This window comes from Dicentrarchus labrax, unplaced genomic scaffold, assembly GCF_905237075.1.
Source record: "Dicentrarchus labrax unplaced genomic scaffold, dlabrax2021, whole genome shotgun sequence".
NCBI classification, from domain to species: Eukaryota; Metazoa; Chordata; class Actinopteri; family Moronidae; genus Dicentrarchus; species Dicentrarchus labrax.
In genome coordinates, this window is record NW_026136704.1 from 20,887,557 (window position 1) to 20,909,917 (window position 22,361).

General features: G+C 39.3%; 2 protein-coding genes, 1 long non-coding RNA gene and 1 other non-coding gene across 7 annotated transcripts; 3 read left to right on the forward strand and 1 right to left on the reverse strand.

Moving 5' to 3' along the window:
- Nucleotides 1–1,581: 1,581 nt before the first annotated feature.
- On the reverse strand, nt 1,582–8,042 carry LOC127361859 (uncharacterized). 2 transcript variants are annotated; one of them, XR_007884363.1, is made up of 4 exons: nt 7,743–8,042; nt 5,223–5,393; nt 4,662–4,830; nt 1,582–1,986 (listed from the first exon to the last, which is right to left on the reverse strand). It is a non-coding gene; the product is annotated as an uncharacterized LOC127361859 (long non-coding RNA). The 2 variants fall into 2 exon arrangements; XR_007884362.1 differs by lacking the exon at nt 1,582–1,986 and adding an exon at nt 3,515–3,996.
- Nucleotides 4,023–16,085, forward strand: LOC127361857 (zinc transporter 1). 2 transcript variants are annotated; one of them, XM_051396903.1, is made up of 6 exons: nt 4,023–4,191; nt 11,497–12,111; nt 13,591–13,893; nt 14,550–14,821; nt 14,931–15,118; nt 15,548–16,085. In XM_051396903.1, exons 2-6 carry the CDS (start codon nt 11,505–11,507, stop codon nt 15,843–15,845), a joined length of 1,668 nt encoding a protein of 555 aa, XP_051252863.1. In that variant the 5' UTR covers nt 4,023–4,191; nt 11,497–11,504; the 3' UTR covers nt 15,846–16,085. The 2 variants fall into 2 exon arrangements, with proteins under 2 accessions (XP_051252863.1, XP_051252862.1); XM_051396902.1 differs by having other exon boundaries at nt 4,052–4,191; nt 11,503–12,111.
- Nucleotides 16,086–17,233: 1,148 nt separating this feature from the next.
- trnastop-uca (transfer RNA opal suppressor (anticodon UCA)) lies at nt 17,234–17,320 on the forward strand. Its single transcript has one exon. It is a non-coding gene; the product is annotated as a tRNA-Sec (tRNA).
- Nucleotides 17,321–18,407: 1,087 nt separating this feature from the next.
- On the forward strand, nt 18,408–21,962 carry mrpl28 (mitochondrial ribosomal protein L28). 2 transcript variants are annotated; one of them, XM_051398789.1, is made up of 6 exons: nt 18,408–18,531; nt 19,428–19,731; nt 20,653–20,805; nt 20,891–21,025; nt 21,160–21,249; nt 21,496–21,962. In XM_051398789.1, exons 2-6 carry the CDS (start codon nt 19,447–19,449, stop codon nt 21,589–21,591), a joined length of 759 nt encoding a protein of 252 aa, XP_051254749.1. In that variant the 5' UTR covers nt 18,408–18,531; nt 19,428–19,446; the 3' UTR covers nt 21,592–21,962. The 2 variants fall into 2 exon arrangements, with proteins under 2 accessions (XP_051254749.1, XP_051254750.1); XM_051398790.1 differs by having other exon boundaries at nt 21,163–21,249.
- Nucleotides 21,963–22,361: the final 399 nt, after the last annotated feature.

The window sequence follows — 22,361 nt, forward strand, 5'->3', positions numbered from 1 at the left end:
GCGGTGGCAGGGGGTCGGGTACAGGCGGGGAGCTATGTACAGTTCTTGTTTCTGAAATTCTCTGAAGGAATTCCAGACAGCTCTAATCCACTCCCGCCCAGTAATGCTCCAACAGTACAGGGAGGATTGTGAGACAGTCAGGAGGTAGTAAAATGGGACAGGCTGCGTTCACACTGCAAGCCTTAGCAAAACATCAGATTTTTCATTTTTTTGGTTGTTCATATCATTTCAGATTCCAGTGTCCTGAAGTCACATGAACTCTGATACGACTGTTCACACTGAGGTCGCATTGCAATAAAAATCAGACCTGTATCTGATTTGGACCACATATGAATCAGAACTGAAAAGATCAGAGTCCATGTGGTTTTGTTCTGTTCACACTGTCGTGAAAAAGCAGATGTGAGTCACATATGAGCAAAGAAACTCCGCTTCGGGCTGCTTGAACGCAGCCTTACACATGACCCGATGAGTCAGATGGCTCAAACGTAAAACCCTTTGTTCTTCTAACTAAAGCTGCAACTGTTGATCTTTTACCATATGATCATAAATCACTAGTTCACAACCTTTAAGCAATGTCTCAAGTCAACCCTCTCTTCTAGAAACTACATTTAGACTAATTTATTTTGCCAATTACTTTTTGAAGGGAATTATGATCGCTGGCAACATTTTTTCCTTCTGAACTCAACAAGTGCACTTTGGTTAAGATTAGGGGGGGAAATTGTGGTTTTGGTTAGATGTTAAGAAAGTAACCAAGTTGCTCCTCACTGTTAACCTTTTCAATAATTAACCAAAACCACAATCTTTGCCTGACTGTAATTTCTAGTTGACTTTGGATACCTGTTTGTCCTTGTTTCCAGTTTTAATGCTAAGCTAAGCTTCATATTAACTGCACAGACATGAGAGTGGTATGTCTGATTTCACAGCAGCTTCTCTAAAAACAATGCATGTTGTGGTGTTTTTAGGCATTTGTTGCAATGATTTTGTGGCAAAAAGTGAACATTGCAGAAATAGTTGTGTTTTGTTTCGTATGAGTCATTCAAAATCATACCACTAGTTACTAGTAGGTCACAGTAGAGGACCGCTATGATTGGTGAAACTCGAAGGAAACTACAGCGTTGGGTCAAATTTGAGGGAAAGTTGCATCGATTGGAAAAAAAATTTCAAGGTTTTGCAGAAGTCACTGGTATTTTTGTTAATTGATGCGAAATCACAACTTCCTGGAGGGACTGTCTCAAGTTGTCCGTAACACATTTGATTCATCATTCATTTCGTATTAAAGTTGCTTAAAAAGAACTTGAATGCAGAAAATGTGAAGAGTTTAATCTGTTATCCCAAACCTACACATAACCTACAGTATCACTACCACATATGTCATTTAAAGTGACCTTTACTTTCTCAGCCACTGTCTTTATAGTTTGTTTTACTCTTTAAACTGAATTCATTGTTAGTGTGTTTAGAAGATCCCAGGTTGTTGTGGGCCATTAAAATCATTTGTCATTTTGTTAAGGACGTCGTGCAAGACTGCAGCCAAACCTGCACAAAACATCCATACAAAAGAAAAGTGTTTCATATCACAACGACTTTATTGAATCAATACTTGTATTCACACACACACTAACTTACAGTAACTGCAGTTACACCGACCGATTAAGGTTTTGTTGCATCTGTTTCCTGTAAATTTCTGGTTGAAATAAAACATTTCCTAATGTTCTTTTTGCCTCCTGTTTTCTGCTTTTTCGTGACTCCTCATCTGGCCAGAGAAACCCCTGAGGCACTGTCTCTGTCCACATCGGTATGAGACATGTGATTGTGCACCCCAGGGTGAACAATAGAAGGGTCCATCAATGTGTAGTTTTCTTTCTGTGGACTTGTTTTGTTTGTAGATGTCAGCTGAGCCACTTTAATTTCCTCAGGCTTAGGTAAGTAGAGGCTGGACTTGACTGATGTCTGTTCTGGGAGCAGGGAGTCAAACGGGACCTATGGGACCTTAGGAATGAATTTGTAATATAATAAATATATATAATAATATATAAATATAATCTATTTTTTGGTATTTGTTATTAGTTGGTGTTTCTGATATTTTGATTTTGGTGATTTTGGTGACGTTTCCGGCCCAGTCGTTCCTCAAGATCAACAATCATGTTTCCATCATCATGTGAATAAAAGAGAAATCCAAAGTGTGTGACACTTTTTTCCTACTCTAAAGTCTTCTTCCAGTGATCAGCACCTGCCCACAGCCCTTGGTGTGCACTTTTCTATATTATATTTGCTTTGAATTGTTTGGAAATTGCCAGCACACAGTGGTTCTTCATGGCATAAAGCGACACAGAATGGAGCACTTAGCAGCTAAAAGAGACAGATATATGGGAACTGTTGGGTCTCTGTAAATCATTTTTTAAGGAGTACAGTCTTACTCTGCTGCAAACCTTTAGGAGAAAAGCAGTGCTACAGAACTAAAACCCAACTTTGCAGGTGCTAAAGGTTTAGCCCAGCTGCCAGGTCTGTGGCCTCTTTCCTGGGGACAGTGGCAAGTGATCAAATGCTTCCTCACTGGGTCTTTTCCTGGGCTTAGCTGTGCCTCAGGAATGTGCTGGCATGCTGGTGGAACAGTAGGGATTTATCCGTGGTGTCAGCCTCTATCTGGCCTGTTGGTTCGCAGTCCACTGGACTGCAACAAACCCCCGCAACCCCGACACACCAGAGCAGGGCCTGATGGGACGGCGGGAGCATCATCTTTGGGGACGTGAGCGCCGAGAGGAGGACTGAGAGGTTGCACCATCGCGACAGAGCTAATAAATCCAGTTTCCCTTTAAAGCCCGGGTCTCAAACTCAAATTGGCATTGGGGAAGGTATTGTCCTCTCAAAGGAGAGCCACTTCAACATTCAAGCAGTAAAAGAAAGCTCAATATTTTGAAAATATTTCCATTACTAACATCATGCTTAACATAAAAGTGTATAGAAACTGCTGCTTGCATTTTCTACCATCTGCTCTCTTCTTGAGAACCTTTTGAACACATTTGTGACTACCTTATTCCATTATTTTACACCAAATGTGTTTTTATTTGTATATGAAGGGATGGTTTAAATTGCCTGATTATACTATATTTGTGACATCTTGTCATGGGCTCGTGGGCTGGCACTTTGAGTCCCCTGCTTTCCGGTAATAGTTTTCATTTAAGGAAATATGCTTAACTGTCTGTGTGAATATGAAGTTCAGTGGACTTTAGATGTGCTAGGCATCTCTGCTTGTTTGCTGCTGTGTTAATGTTTTAAATCTCATATAAACATAACCTTTAAAACGTTTTGTGATATCATCCGCTTGGACAATGTTTGACTTCACATGAGTTTCTATTGATAAAGAGGTGAAGGAACATCCTCAGGACAACCTCAGCAATGGTGCATTTAGACCTTTAAACTGTATTTTACCATCTCTAAATTATATAACAATTTCTCTATGCAAAAGGTTAACAGGGAATAAGTCCTGATGAAATTAGTCACAATCAAGGCACATCGCCAATGTTTAATATCCTTTATTATAACATCAGAGCTTCCTCTGCTGTTTTACAACACTACAGAGAAATAGAAAAACACCAAATACTGCAAATAATTCACTGCAGGTGGGGGTGTACTGTGTGTCTGGTGTGTTAAACAGTAAGCAGATCAAACTTCATAGTAGGCCATAACTCTCATACACTGCTGCTTACTTGTAGTGCAACTCTAAATATTCTATTTATTCTTCATTAAGCAGCTTTATGTTTGCTTTTTATTAGGGCAACGGTGAGTGGTAGATCTGGTATCTGTAATCCTGACATTACTATGGGGATCTAATTACTGCAAGTTATCCTCACTTGATCGGAGAGTGTATGAAGGGGTGGGTGGGCTGTGTGATGTGTCCACAGAAAATGTTCTCCCACCGACAAGCTGAGGAGGGAATTCAAACAGGGATGACTGAGGAGAGGACGATACCACCCACCTCCTCCTCCTCTGCTCACATGACTGCGATTAGAGCAGAGGAGGAGTGTGGTGGGACAGAGAGAGAGAGAGAGAGAGAGAGAGAGAGAGAGAGAGAGGGGAGGGAGATGGTGAGTACGATGAATGACATTTTTCTGTTTTTTTCCGGCGCACAGATCCACATCCAAGAACCCAACTACAGGCTTTGATTGCTGGCCGAGGGTTGTCTACTTTTCTGCGGTAATTGAACTTTAACATTTGTGGCTTTTGTTTTTAATTTCGATTTCCATGTGCTTTTCTTTTATTTTTGTTGTGTGTTACATGTGAGTACTGGTTTATTTGTGATTTATAGTCAATTGTTACTTAAGTAAAAAAAAAAAGCACCATTGTACAATTTTGAGGTAGTTAATTGACATTTTGTGCAACTTCATCCTAATATACAACATTTTAGAGTGAAAGATTAAACTTTTTACTTGATTACTTTTATCTGACAGCTGTTTTCAGATAAAGATTTCAATGATCAGTGTTAAAATAACAAATCCTAGAGTTTTAGGATTGACTGGGAGTACTTTCTTTTTTTTTATTCCACTCGACTTTGGTGCCTCTCTCAGGATTTATTGAGAAGAAACCTTCATAAAAAAATTAAAAATAAGTAACAACTGATGGGTGAAATCAAAGAACTTATTGTTCTAGCAAAAAAGAAACTGTACCTTTGGAGAAACTCTAGTGTTGATCGTAGTTCCACTGGGTAGTGTATGTTGAAGCAGTAGAAACTCACAAACATCAGGCTGAGGGCAGAGGTGAAGGAAGTGATGTGGTCGTTGACAACCTTTTGGTCAATGCTCAATATGAATGTCTCAGCAGAAAAGCAACAGGGCCCTGAAAAGATTAACAACATAAAAAAACGAAACAAAGAATTAAATAAACTTCAATAACAAGGACCTAAATGTCAGCCATTGACTAACATACAATGGTACTTATAACATTAAACATAGGACAGGGGGCATTTAAAAAACAACCAAAAAAACCCCAAAACATTTTAACAGTGATAACTGATAAACTGATACTGATAACTGAGTTCATTTAAACTATGCTACTGCATTGAATTCTCCTATGGGCTGACCTTGGTGCCACGTGAAGTAAAAGACAGTATCTCTATATGGGCTGCAACACAACATAGCCCTAAGTAAGCTAATAGTATAATCAGATGTCAATATACCAGTAGACTTAGCTGCAGGGTTTGGTTAGACTTTCAGTTTTTGTTTACTTACCACACACAAATATGCAGGGTGGCAACTTCTCCAAGTGAAACCTCTTGGGCATGTCTCCTCAACGTATTGGAGCAGGTTCTCCTCCTTCTCACCAAAATGAGCCAGTAAAAGAAGTACCATCTCTACGATGTCTTGTGAGCAACCATCCAAATGGCCCCGCTCAGTCTGAAACTTGAGAAGAGCATCCAGGACTTGTTTGTGTTTTCGTGCATCAACATTCTTGAAGAAGTTTAATAGTCCATGAGCCAGGGGGGTTGATCGGTATCATCGGGGGGACAAATGCTATCATTGTTTTTTGGCAAGGTATACACCCCTAGTACTAGAAAAATCACGATAGCAGTGCAGGGGTGGTAGCGAAATCACTTTTTTCAGCTGATGAAGTTACTAACCCCCTAAGATAAATTCAGTTTTTAAAATCTGGTGTATATCTGGTTTAGGCTCATGGTAGGGATATTGTCAATATTCTATAATATGGTTCTTGGTATCGTTGGAAAGGGGACCTTTTAGGCTTTCATTTAAGCCCAGTAAATGAAAAAAAAAATGAATAACAAATATATACACTCTTTGTAGTGCCAATAAAAAAAAACTTCAGACAATTGGTAGATATACTGTACTTCAAGTATTTTCTTCCTCGAAAAAGTAGAACAGTGTAACAATATGAGGTACTTTCAATCTAACATAATAATAATGTGCATTTCACGATTACATTCGTTCCTTTAATTTCTTGGAGGGAAAAGTAATGGCTATACTTCCATTTAGAGAAGGCTACTTTTGGATTATTTGGGCTCGCCATACCTGTCTCTCGTTGACTGACTCACTTGTGTTGTTCGTTGTGTGTCCGACTATGCGTGCTTTCGAAAACCCGTCCAACTCTACCTCTGATTGGCTTACCATGAAATTTTACTCAACCTCAGCCAATCGTCAGCATTTATGCGCTTGTCTCGCGCACTGCCCACTAACCAAGGAAGAACAGTAAAAAAAAGTCCTTGCCTCTCGGCTCAGAGATCTAGTTGGTCTGATGAAAAAAACAGCTTAAATTTTAGTAACGCGCCGCATTTTTTGGCAGTAATGGTAACAGCATTATTAAGATGGGAAGAGTAATCAATTAGATTACTTGTTACTGAAAAAAGTAACGCCGTTAGTAACGCCGTTATTTATGACGCCGTTATTCCCATCACTGGCTGCCTCAAGCTATCCTTGCACGGTGGGAGTTGATAACTCGATTGTGAAAGTGTGAAAACCAGGCGACCTGTGTAGAAAGTTCAGATTAAGACGAGGACGACATGGAGAATGATGATGATTAGATAATAAAATAATGGATATCAACATACAAACCAGTCTTTGATTAAATATATTGACTTTACAACCTGTTTCTTTATTGACTTTTACAACTAATAGGGCTCCATCCTATTTGTCCATTCTATTCGCTCTATTCTATTTTGAAGACTTGTGCTGGCTCCACAAGTCTAATTTAAGGCTCTCACAAATAAATAGTGTGGGTATATTATACATTTTCTGAATCATCAGAGTGCCTTGAGTATTGAAGTTGTTGAGTTTGTGTCCCTGATGTTCCTTCATGCCCCAGGGATAAAAGAAAGCATACAGTTTAGGCGGAAATTGTGAGAAAATGTGTGTTATTTCTGGTTTAAAGAAGTCATGTGACCTCTGTGTTTGTCAGACAGATTCAGTACTGGGCTTAAATGAAAGCCTAAAAGGTCCCCTTTCCAACTTACCAAGCACCATATTATAGAATATTGACAATATCCCTACCATGAGCCTAAACCAGATATACACCAGATTTCAAAAACGGAATTTATCTTAGGGGGTTAGTAACTTCATGAGCTGAAAAAAGTGATTTCGCTACCACCCCTGCACTGCTATCGTGATTTTTCTAGTACTAGGGGTGTATACCTTGCCAAAAATCACTATGAGACTTTGTCCCCCCAGATGATACCGATGGCCCAAATTTGGGGCCCTGGCTCATGGACTATAAGAGACGTCTTCCTTTTTTCTCCACATTGCCAAGGAAGGGATCCATTAGACTCAGACCAGTAAGTTCTTGGAAGTGTGCTACCATACCAGCTTCCTTGAACAAAAAGGGCCACTCTTGGCTGATTTTCTGGATGCTTGCCCCCTTGTTGATGTCTTTACGCTGTGTGTAATAGGTGGACTGTACTACTCTATTGCAGTCAATCTCTTGAAACATCTCCTTTATCTTGTCTTTTTTTTCTTGCTGACTCTCCATAGTCTCGGAGAGTGGCAAATATTTCGGCTCCCAGTTGACACAGCCATATGTGTCTTGAACTCTGGCTTTTTATCATACTCATCTAATGTAACCTTACGTTTCATTATCTTTGGTGTGTTTTTTAAAATTGACTCAAAACAATGATCAAAATAGTTGCTGATTAATTTAGTAGTTAACTGATCACTTGTTAATCGTTAAATGACTAGATAATGTGTGCTATGGTGTGATGGCAATTTAGAAATGTTGTGAAATTATGTTAAATTTAATACACTTACTGTTCTGGGCCCAGGCAACAACAAGTCTTCTGGCTTGGATTGGCTTCAACACCGGTAGCAAGTCTCCTTCTGTAATGAACTGCAGATCATCTAGGGTCTCTGCACTAAATCCCTTCAATGTATCTTCCACTGAAGTAAGAACTGCTTGAGGAAGGTCTGGAAGAACTGCAGCAATGGCACTGCTTAGCGTCTGTATCTGTGATTCAGCCAAATCTATCAGATACACAAACACAAAGAAGTTGGCCTTTGGCCTATTGACATCAAAGCATCTACTCTGACAATACACTGTGCTTTAGTGGCACTATCTGGTATCCATTTTTCATGTAAGATGATTAATGGCCACATGTCAATCAGTTCATTAATATGTAGGCACTGCAATCTTCCACTGTCCTTTTTCACTGAGTACATGTGGTAGTGTGGAAGGATTTCTGCTGAATATACTCTCATCAGAAAATGAGGTGCAGAAACATCTTTAACTACAAGGAGGATGAGTTCACCAAACTCCACTGTTCTGTTCTCATCTCTGCCTAGAAACACTTTTTTGGGCTTAACATATTTAAACATTTCTTTACACTGTGCTCTAGAGTATGCTGTTCTCATAGGCCCTGTGTGGCAAGCTGAGAACAAGTCAGAGTCCTTCACTGTATCACAGATTTTTACAATCTCTTCATCTGATACTGACAAATCTTTCAGAAGTTTAATCTGTTCAGTGTATATGTGTGTCCCATCTCATGTATGTTTTGAATCTCTTCAACGATGATTTGAACAGTAGATACTGGAATAACAAGTTGCCCCTGAAGTTTTATGTAAAATAAACACACATTTCTGAGGTACAAGTCACTGAAAGTAGTCCCCAAAAGTGTCCTCAGCAGCATCTGATCGATGGCAGTTTCGTGCACGGTGGGGATGTTTTGCTCATTTGTAGATGGCCTTTCTAAATTTTGTATAATAAATGAAGATTTTACAGTAAACAGTGAGGTTTTACATCCTCTCACTGGGCAGTTTACGGGACGTCCCTCTGCTATGTGCTCCTCAAGGTGAGCAACCAACTCCCTGACTGTCACACTGGCGCTCACAAAGTGCAACCGTGCACTTCAATGTAGCATGATCCGGAGCAACCGACGACGCAACACTATGGTGGCAATAGAAGTGCGATTTTAATGCTGCATATCCAGAAAATACCTGCTTACAGCCAATTTCCACACACTTGAAAATACAACGGGGTTCATTGTGATGCAGTTTACAATGTACAACATACGCCGTAAGAGACTGAACAGATTCTCCACAAACACAACAAGAATACATCTTACAGGTCAAACAGGGAAATATCGACCATAAAACATAATTTAAAAATCATATAAAACATAAACCTTACCGTAGTAAGACGCTGAAAATGAGCTGGTAGCAGAGCCAAAAGAAAGGCTCTGATTGGACGCCGCGTCAAGATGCAAACAGTGTTTGAATTCAGGCGCCCTTTCTTTCTACAAATTAAAACTCAAAAACTCTGATGTGTTTTATTTTGCTTAACACAATTATCTTTACCTTTGGTGGTTATTGAACAGGGTTACTGCAAAATAAAAAAAAACAGAAAAAGCAAGGGCAAGTTTTTTTTCAATCTTTCTATCTTCTATCTTTTTTACTTTTCACAATATTGGACCATCTACAAATGCAAACTTCAAACCTGTTCATTTCATATGAAAGATATTATATTATATCTATCTATCTATCTATCTATATATATATATATATATTAAACAGATTATTTACAGAAAATTAGACCAAATAAGACATCTGTAACACTTAGAAGTGTAAGTAAAGCCTCAAATTCCCCTAACTCTTTCTCTTTCTCTCTCTCTTTCTCTTTCTCTCTCTCCCTCTCTTTCTTTCTCTTTCTCTCTTTCTTTCTCTCTCTCGCTTTCTCTTTCTCTCTCAGCAAATTTTAAAAATGCAGCAAATGACTGCAAAGGACAATTGTGGATACATGCTACACACACGAGCATGCGCTGTCACCCTCTCCCTGTCCACACTGCCACACTGGAAGTACAGAGAGTCTGTTGGAGCTTTGAGAGGACAGTTCGTAGAAGTTTCCGTGTGGTACCTGTGTTGTAATGTTAGCTAATCTAGTGGCTCACAGAGGCTAAGGGTGTGGTTGAATAGTCAATTTTGCTTAGGAACCTTCCTAACTAAGTGAAATTACCACAATTCCTTGCGGCAGCGACAAAAAAATGACGCACCGTTCGGTCATTCACAACCAGACATAAGAAAAAAGTTGGATTATCTGAACACCGCGGTCGTCTTCTCCTAACTCCTTATGAATTCTCCTTCACATCTTTCCTTGACCTTGTGACGTTTTCCATCAAGGTCAAGGAAAAGTGGTTAGGAAAGGCTAAAAAGATAAATTTTTTGACTATTCGACCGCATCCTAACTATAAGTCTCTGGTGGTGTGTCTGTCAGGAGTGTTAGTACGTCAGGCTACGTAGCAGGCCAGAGTCTGGACATCTGAATCTTATTAAGGCTTGAAGTTGTGCATAATTAACAGTGTGACCGCTTGATTGACAGATGGGTGCCAGTACAGATGGCCCCAGGCATCATTCGCCACGCCTTAGGTCACCTCCTTGCCGATATTTAGTTTAGCCGGGAAGCAGAAGAAGCAGTACATCCAACATGGCGGTGGCCATTACGTTTTACAGTGAGAAGAAAAAATATTTTTTACAAAAAATAAATGCAAAAATTACAGTGATGGCTCGTATATGTATATTACGGTATATTTTTGTTACAAACACGGTGCCATTGTATTTTACAGTGGAGTAATGTATTTTTTTTTATATATATACATTTACGGTGTTTCATTGTTACTAAAACTGAATTAAACCATTTATCATCTTACAATCTTTTACTGTTATGGTTTAGCAGTTTTTCACCGTAAAATCTACAGACATTGTTTACAGTGTACCACCCAGCTGCATGAGGGCACTATAATTAGGTTCATAATCAGCTAAAACAGCAGTAGGCCGATGTGTGAACATGGTGGACTGATGCGACTAACATCCTGACCTTGTGTGTAGAAATTGAGTGTGTGATCATTTTAAATGACAAGCACCTAATTCCTGAAATATCTGAATTTAAGTTTTTAGAAGTTAGTTTCAGAGAAGTTACATCCGTCTGAATCTGTGGCAACAAGTTCATTTTAACAGTAAAAAAACTTTAATAAATATCTTAATGGAACACCTCCCTCTCGAGTCTTCAGACAGCTCATTATCAATTACTTTCCTGAGTAATCGATTAGTTGTTTTGTCTATAATCAGAAAATAGTGAAAATTGAAACAGTGAAACATTTGGTGAAGAATGAATATCATCATAATATACTAGCGGGAGTCATGAGATGATGATTTGCATTGATCTTATAAATAACTTGTGTTTACGTAATGTTTTGTGTTACATAATGTGTATATAAAACATAGATGGACTTAGAAATAATAATAGAGATTTTTACACAGATTTTATGTATAACCTGATATTCTGATACTGATATCTCTGATGTATCAGCCTTGCTGTTATTATTTCACTACATATCCAAAACATTTTGTTTATTTCTGAACTGCACATCTAAGAAAATGTTTCACTAACAAGTGAAAATGCAAAAATGTTTTTTTTAATTAAAATCTAAAATAATGAGCTTAATTTCAGTAATATCTTCAGTAATTGTGTATATGTTTTAATGTATGAGGTATTCTGTGAGCTTTACACTCTCAGTTGCAGGTATGAGGGTGCTACACTGGTGCATGCTGGGAGTGACCATCCTGCTGCTGGTGTGTGAGGTCACCATCAGTCAGCTGTGCCACTCACAAATCATCCTGGTGGACAGTTTCCACACACTCTTCATCCTCATGCGGATGGCTCTTACTCCTCCTCCAACTGCAGGCGTAACAGAACCTCCTCTCTCCTCTCTGGAGGAGTCCCCTGCGTCTCCTCCTCTTGCTTCCTCCTCCACAGCGGTGCTTCCTTCCACCCTGCCTGCAGAGTCATCGATCGAACCTCAAACTGGCACCCAGACCACCACTGATGGGTCGACCCTCCCAGATCCACCTCCCACCCCTCACCCTCCAGCTCTCACCTGCGGTCTCTCCCACACCAAATGCAGGATTCAGGCTGTGGGTCCATTCATTTCCTCTCTCCTCCTGGCCTCTCTGTGTCTCTCTTACATAATGGAGATCATCAGCTCTTCCCTGGAGCCACAACCAATACAGCGCCCCCTGCTGCCTGTGGTGGTCAGCGCTGTCAGTGTGCTCTATAAGATGCTGGTGTTCTGGCTGAACTGGGATCAGCAGCAGGCCCTGCAGACTGAATCTCTTGAGGTGAACCCCAGAGGTAACATTACCTACAGATTACATGTTCACATTGATATACAAATATACAATATAACAATATTTATCTCTAAATTGTGACTAATAGTTTTATTAACGGTTATTAAATTAAAACAAAAAAAATAACATTTGGGTTGCGGGTGTTTATCCTCCGCCAGCCAGACACCTGTTTATCTTTTCTGTTTATCTTTTTAGCTCTACCGTTCATCAGACTGAATACAGCTGCAGGACATCTGGAGCAAAGTCTGGTCATTAAAAACGTATTAATATTTACAACAGAAGCCTTGTTAACATTTCTAATTTTGAAGAAAGTGAGAAACTTGTGACCTTTATAGGGAGAAGAAGGGAGATAACAGAGACCCAAGACTATATATATATATATATATATATATATATATATATAAGAACAAGCAGAATAAAGTTTAAAACCCACAAAATAAAACATAAAACAAAGTCAAAAAAAATTTTATTTTAAGCACTAATTTGGTTTGTCTGAGCGTTTCCAGATTTGAGGAGCAGGATTATGATCACCTTTAGTTTTCAGCCCTGACCTTGAAACAGTCAGAAGTTCTCACTCTGAAAGAATCTGAGCTGAAGATCTGAAAAGCGAATTCCCAGGAATTGGTTGAATTTCTGTGAATTGTTTTACGATTGCAACATCAGAACTTCCTGGAGGGACTGAAGTAAAAGTAATTCAAACAGTGCTCATTGTGTCACCTCCGCACCGCAGCTCGTCCCATTACTATGACTACTGTTTAATCAGGGTTATAAAAGGACTTTAAAGGAACTGTTTTAACATTTTAAGAAGATTGTATATTGGGTCAATATGAAGCTACAGCCAACACCCAGTTAGCTTAGCTTAGCATAAAGACTGTAAACGAGGACAGAGTTGGTAGGGCTCTGTCCAAAGGCAACAAAATAGCACCTCTAAGATTCACTTAATAACATGTTACAACTCGTTTGTTTAATCTGTACAAAAAGTGTAAAAACAGCAATTTGTTAGCTGTTTCCCCTTGTTTTCACTCTTGATGCTAAGCTAACAGGACAGTAGCTTCATATTTACCATACAGACATGAGTCTAATCTGAGATACAATAAATGATTTATTATTTAATGTGTGATGACTGGACTTTTCACTATACTTAATGAGTCTAATGTCTAAATGTTTAAACTCCAAACATGCTGCATTTGGAATTGGTAGCAGCTCATGAAGCATTTTTTAATACAACTGCAGAGTTACTTTCTTTGGCCTTCCAACATTTACTTACGAGTTTAAATCTTACATATATTGATAATGGTGTATGCGTGCAGCATGTACTCATACTGCCGTTATGTAACAAGAATATTCTATTACAGAAGAATTTAGGTGATGATATTGCTCCGACAGATTTCCCTTTGAAGTAGCTGCCAAGTGTATATTCAGCTGTAAGGAACATCAATAAGTGTCCATGTTTGTTTTTCATTTCTCTGTTTGACTCCCACAGTCTTGGCTGAGGAGGAAACCAAAGCCCAGGCCGAGCCGGGGCGAGTCCTGTATGACGTTAGCAGAGTCCAATCTGCTGTGGACGACTCGCTCCACAATGGGGCGTTTGTCCTGTGTAACCCGGGAACCTCCAGCATCCCTGACGCTGACTCTCAAACCCCTGAACCACAGGCAGTAGTCCACCTGCATGCAGCAGCTCAACAGGACAGCAGGGACTGTGAAGTAGCGCCCAGAGCTGCAGATCTGAGTCATTCAGAGGACATCGCAGAGATTTCTAAAGACAACACCTGCGTGGGACATCTTGGTGAGAGAGTTTAGCTCCTTGGACTCCTCCATCACCTTGGTGTCCGTTAGAAAAAGACCTTCATGAAAAAAAATATATTTTACATATTTAAAGAGTTGGTTTTGTGATAATATCAATAACAAAAATATATTCTAATTGTGATACTGATTTCAATTCAATATATCAAGTCCTCACTGTAGCGGCTTTTTTGATCCCAGCCCAAGGCCCTTTGCTGCATGTTACTCCCCCGTCTCTCCCCTTCCTTTCCTGTCTCTCTCCTTCCGTCAATACCACAAATAAAGCAGAATACTAAAGATATAATCTTTTAAAATAAGACTGACTGAACCTCAACCTGTTTCCTGAAAGCATGGTGATAGTCACACATTATTAAAGCTGCAGTTAGTAACTTTTATAAAATATAACTTTCATTATATCCTGACAGAACTACATGAGAGAGGTAATCTGTGAATCTCGGCCTTCTCCTAGTACTCATAACTTTTCCAAGAATCCGAGAAATAGCCAAGAAAGTTGATTGTTGAGTCTAATTCCCAGGTCGTCAAAAACCGTCACTTTAAGGAAAATGTGAGGTTTTTTTCTCTTCTCTTAATGGCCCAAAAGCAGATGTACTGTAGCTCTGACCATACATTTAAAAATGTAAATGTTTTCTCCCCCTTCAGAGAGTCACAACACGTCTAATACCTCCCCAGTCTGCCAGTCATCTCATCCCACTGAGAGGCCAACCAGCCAGTGGCCACTCTGTCTCCTGTCGTTCCTCCTTGTCATTCAGAACCTGTGTACCTCCCTCCTGGCTCTCATCAACAGCCTGGTGATGTTGCTGATCGACCCACAGTGCCTGCACAGCTCTGGGGCCTGTAGCCTCCTGGTTTACCTGGATCCTGGCCTCTCCCTGTTGGCTGTGGTTGTGCTGATTGCCACAGCCAGGCCACAGGTCAGGCTTTATGTGTTTATGTCAAGACCAAAGTCAGAGTTCAAATGTAAACAGGTGCAGCTGTATCCAATCCTGCACTGACTGTTGTTTCACTGGTAAATCTCTCCAGGTGCACAGGTATGGACTGCTGCTGCTACAGGCCTCACCTCCACACATCTGTGTGTCCGATCTTGGACAGAGGATTGTGAGCATCCCCGGGGTGCAGGCTGTGCACGACCTCCATGTCTGGCAGTTAACTGAATCACTCATCGTGGCCTCTGTCCATGTACACTGCCATGCTGGATTTCCAGCACACAGGTGAAGTGGAAAAGTTAGATTTTAGTACTGGTGGTTCTAAATGTCGACTGGAAGATGTGGATTAATTTTTAGTAACCGGACACTTATAGTATGTGTTTGTTTGCAGGTCTGAAATAGAGTATATAGTTAAACTGTGGGGCTTAATGTTACCTAGAGCTCATGGCGTTAGGGGTTATTTGTAGTGAGTATCAGTCAGAAAAATTGACAGTGATTGGTTTACATAGTTTTATTTCATGTTGGGATGAGACAACAAAAGTATCATCCATCCCTCATCAGCTTGGACAGGTGACTCTTAATGGGATTACACATAGAGACAGATAATCATACATTCATTTTTTAGATGCTACTGTCTGGTTATCATAAATATGTTTTTGTCCAGATTAAAAACTATATATTTTATTAATGCTGAATCATTCCACATATGTCCAGGTGTGCTGATTTGATGTCAGATGTCACTAAGGTGCTGCAGAGCGTAGGAGTGAACTGCTGCACCGTTCAGCCAGAGTTCGCTTCTTGCTCTGGGTCCTCTGTAGGCGGTGGGGGCGACCCCTCCCCGCCTCCCCTCCTGGCCTGCAGCCTCGCCTGTGGAAAGGCCTGCGCTGGGAATATGTGCTGCTCTCCGTTGGAAGTGGAGCCCAGGAGGCCGCTGGCGCCACCAGCTGGGCAAACAAAGAAAGAGCCTCAAACGCTGGTCATAGAGAACCCCTTCCTGGAGGAAAATAAATGAATGATCTGACAGCCATGTTGGATGGATGATGGATGTAATGTCTCTAAAGCTCTGCCTGCACGTTATATGTAAATGTTCTGTTAGTTATGTGACATTAACACGGTGCTGCACCAAAGATTTTTATGTAAAGTCAAGTGAAATTTAGTGAAAATGGAGACTTTTTTCTCTTCCTTCATTTGTACCTGGAACCTCTTTATTCTCTCATGTATGTATTAAAATAAAACAAATAACAATACTAAAGTTTGTGTCTTCATTCTAAGATCATATGAAATGTATTGAACCCACACAGATAAAATGAAGGGTCCAAGAAGAACAAGAACAAATCTATATACATAAGTAATTTAATAGTGTATTCATTGAACGTACTGTTACTGTACAGCCACTGGTGTAAAATAACAAAGAGTATTTTAATTTTACTACACTCCTACATTTATCTGACAAGGTACAGATTAAGATTTTACATACAAAAAGTGTGGTAAGTTGTGGTCGATATGATGCATTGTTATAGAAAAACTACCCAACAGTGTATGAATGAAGTATGAATTAACCAACAACAACATTAAAGTACAACTTACACATTAATAAACAAATAATAATTATCCAATAATACAGCCTAACATTCACAGTGGCCATTCTGCACAATTAGTACTTTTAATACTTTAAGTACATTTGTTGCTAATACCTCTGTGTTTTAGTATAGTTTTGAATCCAGGACTCTTACTAGTAATGGAGTAATTGTATAGTATGCTATTAGTCCATGAGCAAAATCACAAACAAAACAATAAACAAATGACAAAAACAATAAAACCAAGCAGGCAAAAGCACATGAGTCAAAAAATAATTTGAATAGCCTACTTCTGTATCTGCCGACTATAAATAGAAACTAAAGCGTATAAAACAGAACACAAATAAAAATAAAATCATTGCAACAAAAGCACAGGTGTTTAACTAAAAAACAAAAATGGCGGCTCTGCATGCACAATAACTGACACACATAAATTGGCTGCAGCCAGTATTAACACCCTCCGTCCAAACACTGATTAATATTTGTGTTTTAATTAAATAATCCCGATCATACCTCTTACCTGTGATGACGAGTTGCGGCTGCACCTGTGTTGTGTTCAGTCAGCCAATCAGAATGCGTCTGCTTTGCATATCACCGCACACACCGCAAACTGCCCCCCCTACCCCCCTACCCCCCACCCCCTTTGTTTTTTCTCTGCGTTTATTCCACATGAATATGCTGCGTGGCATCAAATCAGTGGTTGAACTTAATGTTTACGAGCTCTTTCTGATGAACACCAACAGCAGCCATTGTGGTGGCACCATGACCGAGAAGGCTGTCGTTGCTATGAGGTTTAAATACGTCTGGTTGCTATAGTGAAAGTGCCCGGATGAGCCTCGGTGGTCCGGGGTGCAGGCTTCAAACCTGTAGCTGCTTAGCGGCAGAGTGGTTCAATTCCACCTTTCGGGCGAAATGTCGATCACTTCTTATTCTTCCTCTTGTTAATTTATTGATAATTTATTGATAATGTATTGAACTTAATCAGGTGATATTTTAAACACGTACAACTGATTTTATTTTATTTTTCTTCTCTTTTACAACCGTTAACAGCTCCTGGCTACGTCACGAGCCTACTTCCTGTCAAGTGCTGTTTCTAGCACTTCACAATAAAAGTCAAAATTATTTTTTAAAAAAAAGAAAAATTACTTTTTGTTTTTGTTTTTTTTTTCCTTTACAATTTTTATTCATCCAAACGTAATTACTCAAGTATTATTTTTGAGGTACATGTGTTTCCATTTTGTGCTCCACCATAATTACCATTGCTTTACAGATTTTATATACAACACATGATCAGTTTATATATACAATATTAGAGATTAAACATTTGTTAAATTCAGCTACGCCTCATCCAACTAACGTTACAACCATTGGCAGTGTAGGGTACAACCCTAAAATGCTGCTCACATAATGCATCCATTATAATTTAACCTAATATAATAACATAACACAAAAGTGGCCACTCAAAAAAACGAGTCCTTAGGATTTATTAATAAATAGTTATATAATAAATCGTTTTTGTTTTTCTTCACAAACTGACATGACAAATATGACATTTGACAAAAAACGTGTATATGTATAATAAAGCCTGTTTTGTATTTATATCTTTATTTTAAAAGGAGCGATTGATGTTTTGTCATATTTCTATATATTCTCTAGTTAAAAATCAATGAATTAATGGAGCTAAAATAACAAAGGATGTAATTTATAACTCTTTTTTTAAACAAAACTTACTGTGATTACTCTCTTTATTCAGTTGTTTTCTTTATTGGTACAAACATAGCAGTCATTATAATAAATAACACATCAAATAAACTATACAAAAACTTTAAATATTTAAATATCCGATACTGTAAATAAATAATAAATCGATAACCAGTGTGATTCTACATCCGCTTTGGCCGGAAACCTCCCAGATTGACAACCTGTGACAGCCAATCATCTGCGAGAATGTCCGGTCCGCTATCCAATCATAATCCTCGTCCGTGTAGGCGGGCCGATCAATGCGGAAATCCACTCGGACAGCGGAGGGATGCGGGATGTCCTTGCGTGCTTGATTTTGGGATAAAGTAGATTGAAAACTCACCCTGTGTTCGTCGGAGGTCACTGTTTCCTTAGTACCCGGTAAGACAGACTATTACAGGTGTTTGTTAGCAGTATATTGGACTCGTAGAGGCCGTGTATCGTCAAATGAGTCGATGTTGTTGGCCTTGTAGCTGTAGTGGCTAACGTGGGTTGTCACGTTATGAAAGTTATTCACTTGTGCTTCGAGTTTCTTTTAAATCTTTATTGATTAAAATAGAAGAATGAGGCAGAAACTCCTAATCTTGATTTAGATTGAAAGTAACCTCACAACTTTTCTCTCATTTAACCATTTTATATCATCTTTGAGCAAACCTGCAGCAGACTACTGTCTATTATACTCTATATGTACTCTCCCTGAGTAGAAACACTGGTTGGGGTCTGGGACTTTGGGTAAAATAGCCAGGGGATTGTTAGTTTGTTAGCAGGTTTATCTGGTTGTTATCAATCAGCAAGATTATTATTGATTGATTTATCATTTTTAGTCATTTATAAAGTAAAATGCCAAACACTCACTGTTTCCACCTTCTCTCATCTGAGGGAGGCAAAAATGTTTAATGAATGAAAGTGAGAAAATCAGAAGACTTTTAACATTTGTAAAGATGTAATCATGAAGCTCGCTTGATAAATAAGTAAAACAACTTATTTTTGAACTAGTAAACAGATTATTTTCTGTCAACAAACTTGGTTAATCATTTCAGTACAAATCTCTAGTGTATGAAAGAATATGCACCACCTTAATAATGCAACATGCAAAACTAAGTACAGAAACGTCTCCGATCTCTGGACTTAATATTTGGTTATTTAAACATTTCCTGCATGTGGATAAAAAGTGAAAGAGATGAGATGTTTTAAATCAGTTCAGCGGTGAGTTTTGTTGTTCATGTTGTTGTTGATGTTTGTTTCATCCTGACCTTTTTCTTTATTCTGTCTTCCAGATTTCAGATTCAGTCCATCATGCCTTTTCTTAAGTACCCTCCCAAAGTCTGGGATGCCCTGAAAATGAAGCAGGGGATCTACTCTCGTCTCCCCAAACACTACCTGAAGTCCCTCGAGCAGAAAGAGCCCACCCCTGTGCATTGGAGGCCTCTGGGAGTCCAGTACCGAGCCAACCCAAAGACGGGGGTTAAGGAACGGGTGCAGGATGTCCCGATCCCAGTTTACTACCCTCCACAATCCCAGGACGGCCTGTGGGGAGGAGAGGGCTGGGTATCTGGCTACAGATACACCAACAATGACAAGGTGAGTGTCCAGGAAGATCATTTTCTTTATTTAGTTACACTACGGTGTGTTGACTTGACATGATTATACCGTAATGCACACAGTCAAAGCTTTTAGCTGTCGTAGATTCATACCTTGCTCGGCCTTTATTTGCATGTCACCTCTTCACAGTAAATCCTTAAATAAAGCAGAACTGTCATAACAATCTAACTTGGGCTCAGCGGGAATTCAAACTACTTTACAATACATTTAGCTGATAATACTTGCATACTTTTACTTTTGAAGTATTAACTTTTAGTGCAGTATTTTCACAGTGTGGTATTAGTATTTTTAGTCAAGTAAAGAATCTGAATACTTCTTCCACCACTGGTTATAGGTTATATGTTATATGTTTGCAGTCAAATAAGCAACTGTTTATGCTATAATACCATAATATAATACAATATTGTGGTGTTTAAATATTTTAAATGTCCTCTGTACTTTGATGATTTTATGCAATTTAAACATGTTTTGATGTTCTCTAACTCTATATTTAAATAACATAAAAAAAATATAAAAAATATATATCAATTAATATAATGTAATTATTCATTAAGAGTTTATCAGTAAAACACATGACGCAGTATATTAGGTTTTCAGTACACTAAACATTGAGTGCATCTGTATTAAGGTTTACACAATTCAGCCTCACTGGATGCCGATATGTAGACTAAAGTGTGGTCTTCACATTGCATATTTAAGGTATTTATTGAAAGATATTGACGCCCACATGTTGATACAATATTGCCAACCAGAATATCACATTAAGTTGGTATTGATCTTTTTCACTGAACTCCACTTTGTGTTATTTAGAGATGGTATTGTGTGGCATTTTACCAACCTGTTCTGTACTTAGAGCAGAGTTTATCTGTCTCATGTTTTAATTCATTTCTGAAATCGTAGCTGTCGACTCGTTTGAAGAAGACCTGGAAGCCGCAGTTGTTACAGAGAGAGCTGTACAGCGAGATCCTTGACCACACGTTCCCCATCACCGTCACAATGCGCACTCTGGACTTGATCGATGCCGTCTTCGGATTCGATTTTTATATTCTTAAAGTAAGAGAAAGGCACATCCGTGTGTGACAAAATAACATTTTACATGAGGCTTTTTATATGACTGTAACTATCCAACTCCTAACAGACATCAAAGGAAGACTTGAACTCCAAGCTGGGCATGGACCTGAAGAGAGCCATGTTGCTTCGCCTGGCGCGTAAAGACACCGAGCTTTACCCCAACGACCCTGTCAAGAGGGAGAAGATCTACAACAAATACAAGGTTGGTGGGATGTGTTTAAGTCTACTGAGTTATCCCAAATGTGTTGGGAATGGAGAGATTTCTAGATCTCAAGAGAAGAAGTTGTGATGAAAAGAGAACTGATGTGTTTCTGTTTCTGCTTCCCGCTGTGTCAGCAGCATTTTGAGATCCCGGAGGAGGAGGCAGAGTGGGTGGGTCTGAGTCTGGAGGAGGCTGTGGAGAAACAGAGGCAGCTGGAGCACAAGGTAATAAAGTCCTCAAACACAATACAACAAGTTGTTTTACCTCACAAGAGCTAGAATCAAAGAGGTTGAGCTAATGCTGCTGTAATGCAAATATCTTCTGTTTTCAATGAGAATATATGCATTAGGAACCAGATAAATAGATTTAAGTCTTAGACCCCTATAAGAGATGTGAAAATAAAATGTTGCTTTGTTACGATAACACTGTGTTCAGCCTGTTCTTACTCCTGTTTTGTTCTCGTCGTTCAGGAGCCCGAGCCTCTGTTTGAGGCCTGTGTGGACAAGCTGGTGGAGGAGCTGCAAGTCCAAAAGCTCATAGAGCCACATGTCATAGAGAAGAAGTGACCACCTGAGCCCTCTGAGTGGGACCGGAGGCAGATCTTCAAACTGAAAAATGAAATAGGTTGAACTGTCGGGCTTCTCCAGATGGGGGAGGGGAGTCACCAAGTTTCCTGAAACATTGTCAGTACTGATTGTACACTCGGGAGAACTTTTCAACTTGTATTTCCATCTGGGAGCGACACAAAGGGACACAAATGATGAGGTCACGTTGGAGTAACGCTTATTTATTTACCCTTGCATTTAAGTTCCATACAGAAGAGACATTTAAAGAATTATGAGAAAAGGCTCCGTCAGTATAAATACTCCCCGACCAGATGTGGTACAAGGCCCTTGTACAGGAAATCATAAAAAATAAAAGCCCTTTTTTTCTTAAACTTTGTTTTTGCTCATCTGTTCTCCAATAATTATTAAATCATTTGCTTTGCTGAGATTTAGAGGAGAACCATCCACTCTCACGTCTGTGTGATAAATATGAAGCTGGAGCTAGAAGCTGGTTAGCTTAGCTCGGCACAGAGACTGGAAACTGGGAGAAACAGCTAGCCTGGTTCTGTCCAACGGTAAGAAAATCAACCTACCAGAAACAGAAAACTCATTAATTAACATCCTCTTAAACATGTTTTGGTTTTAATAGAGGGTTATGTGCCCTTGGTTGGGTGTGCCTTGTCTGTATCCAGTCATAATGCCAAGCTAAGCTAACCATCCTCTGGCTGTAGCTGAATTGAACCTCAGCTGATCTTCAACTGCGGTCTCTTGGCGAGATGATATAAAGCCAG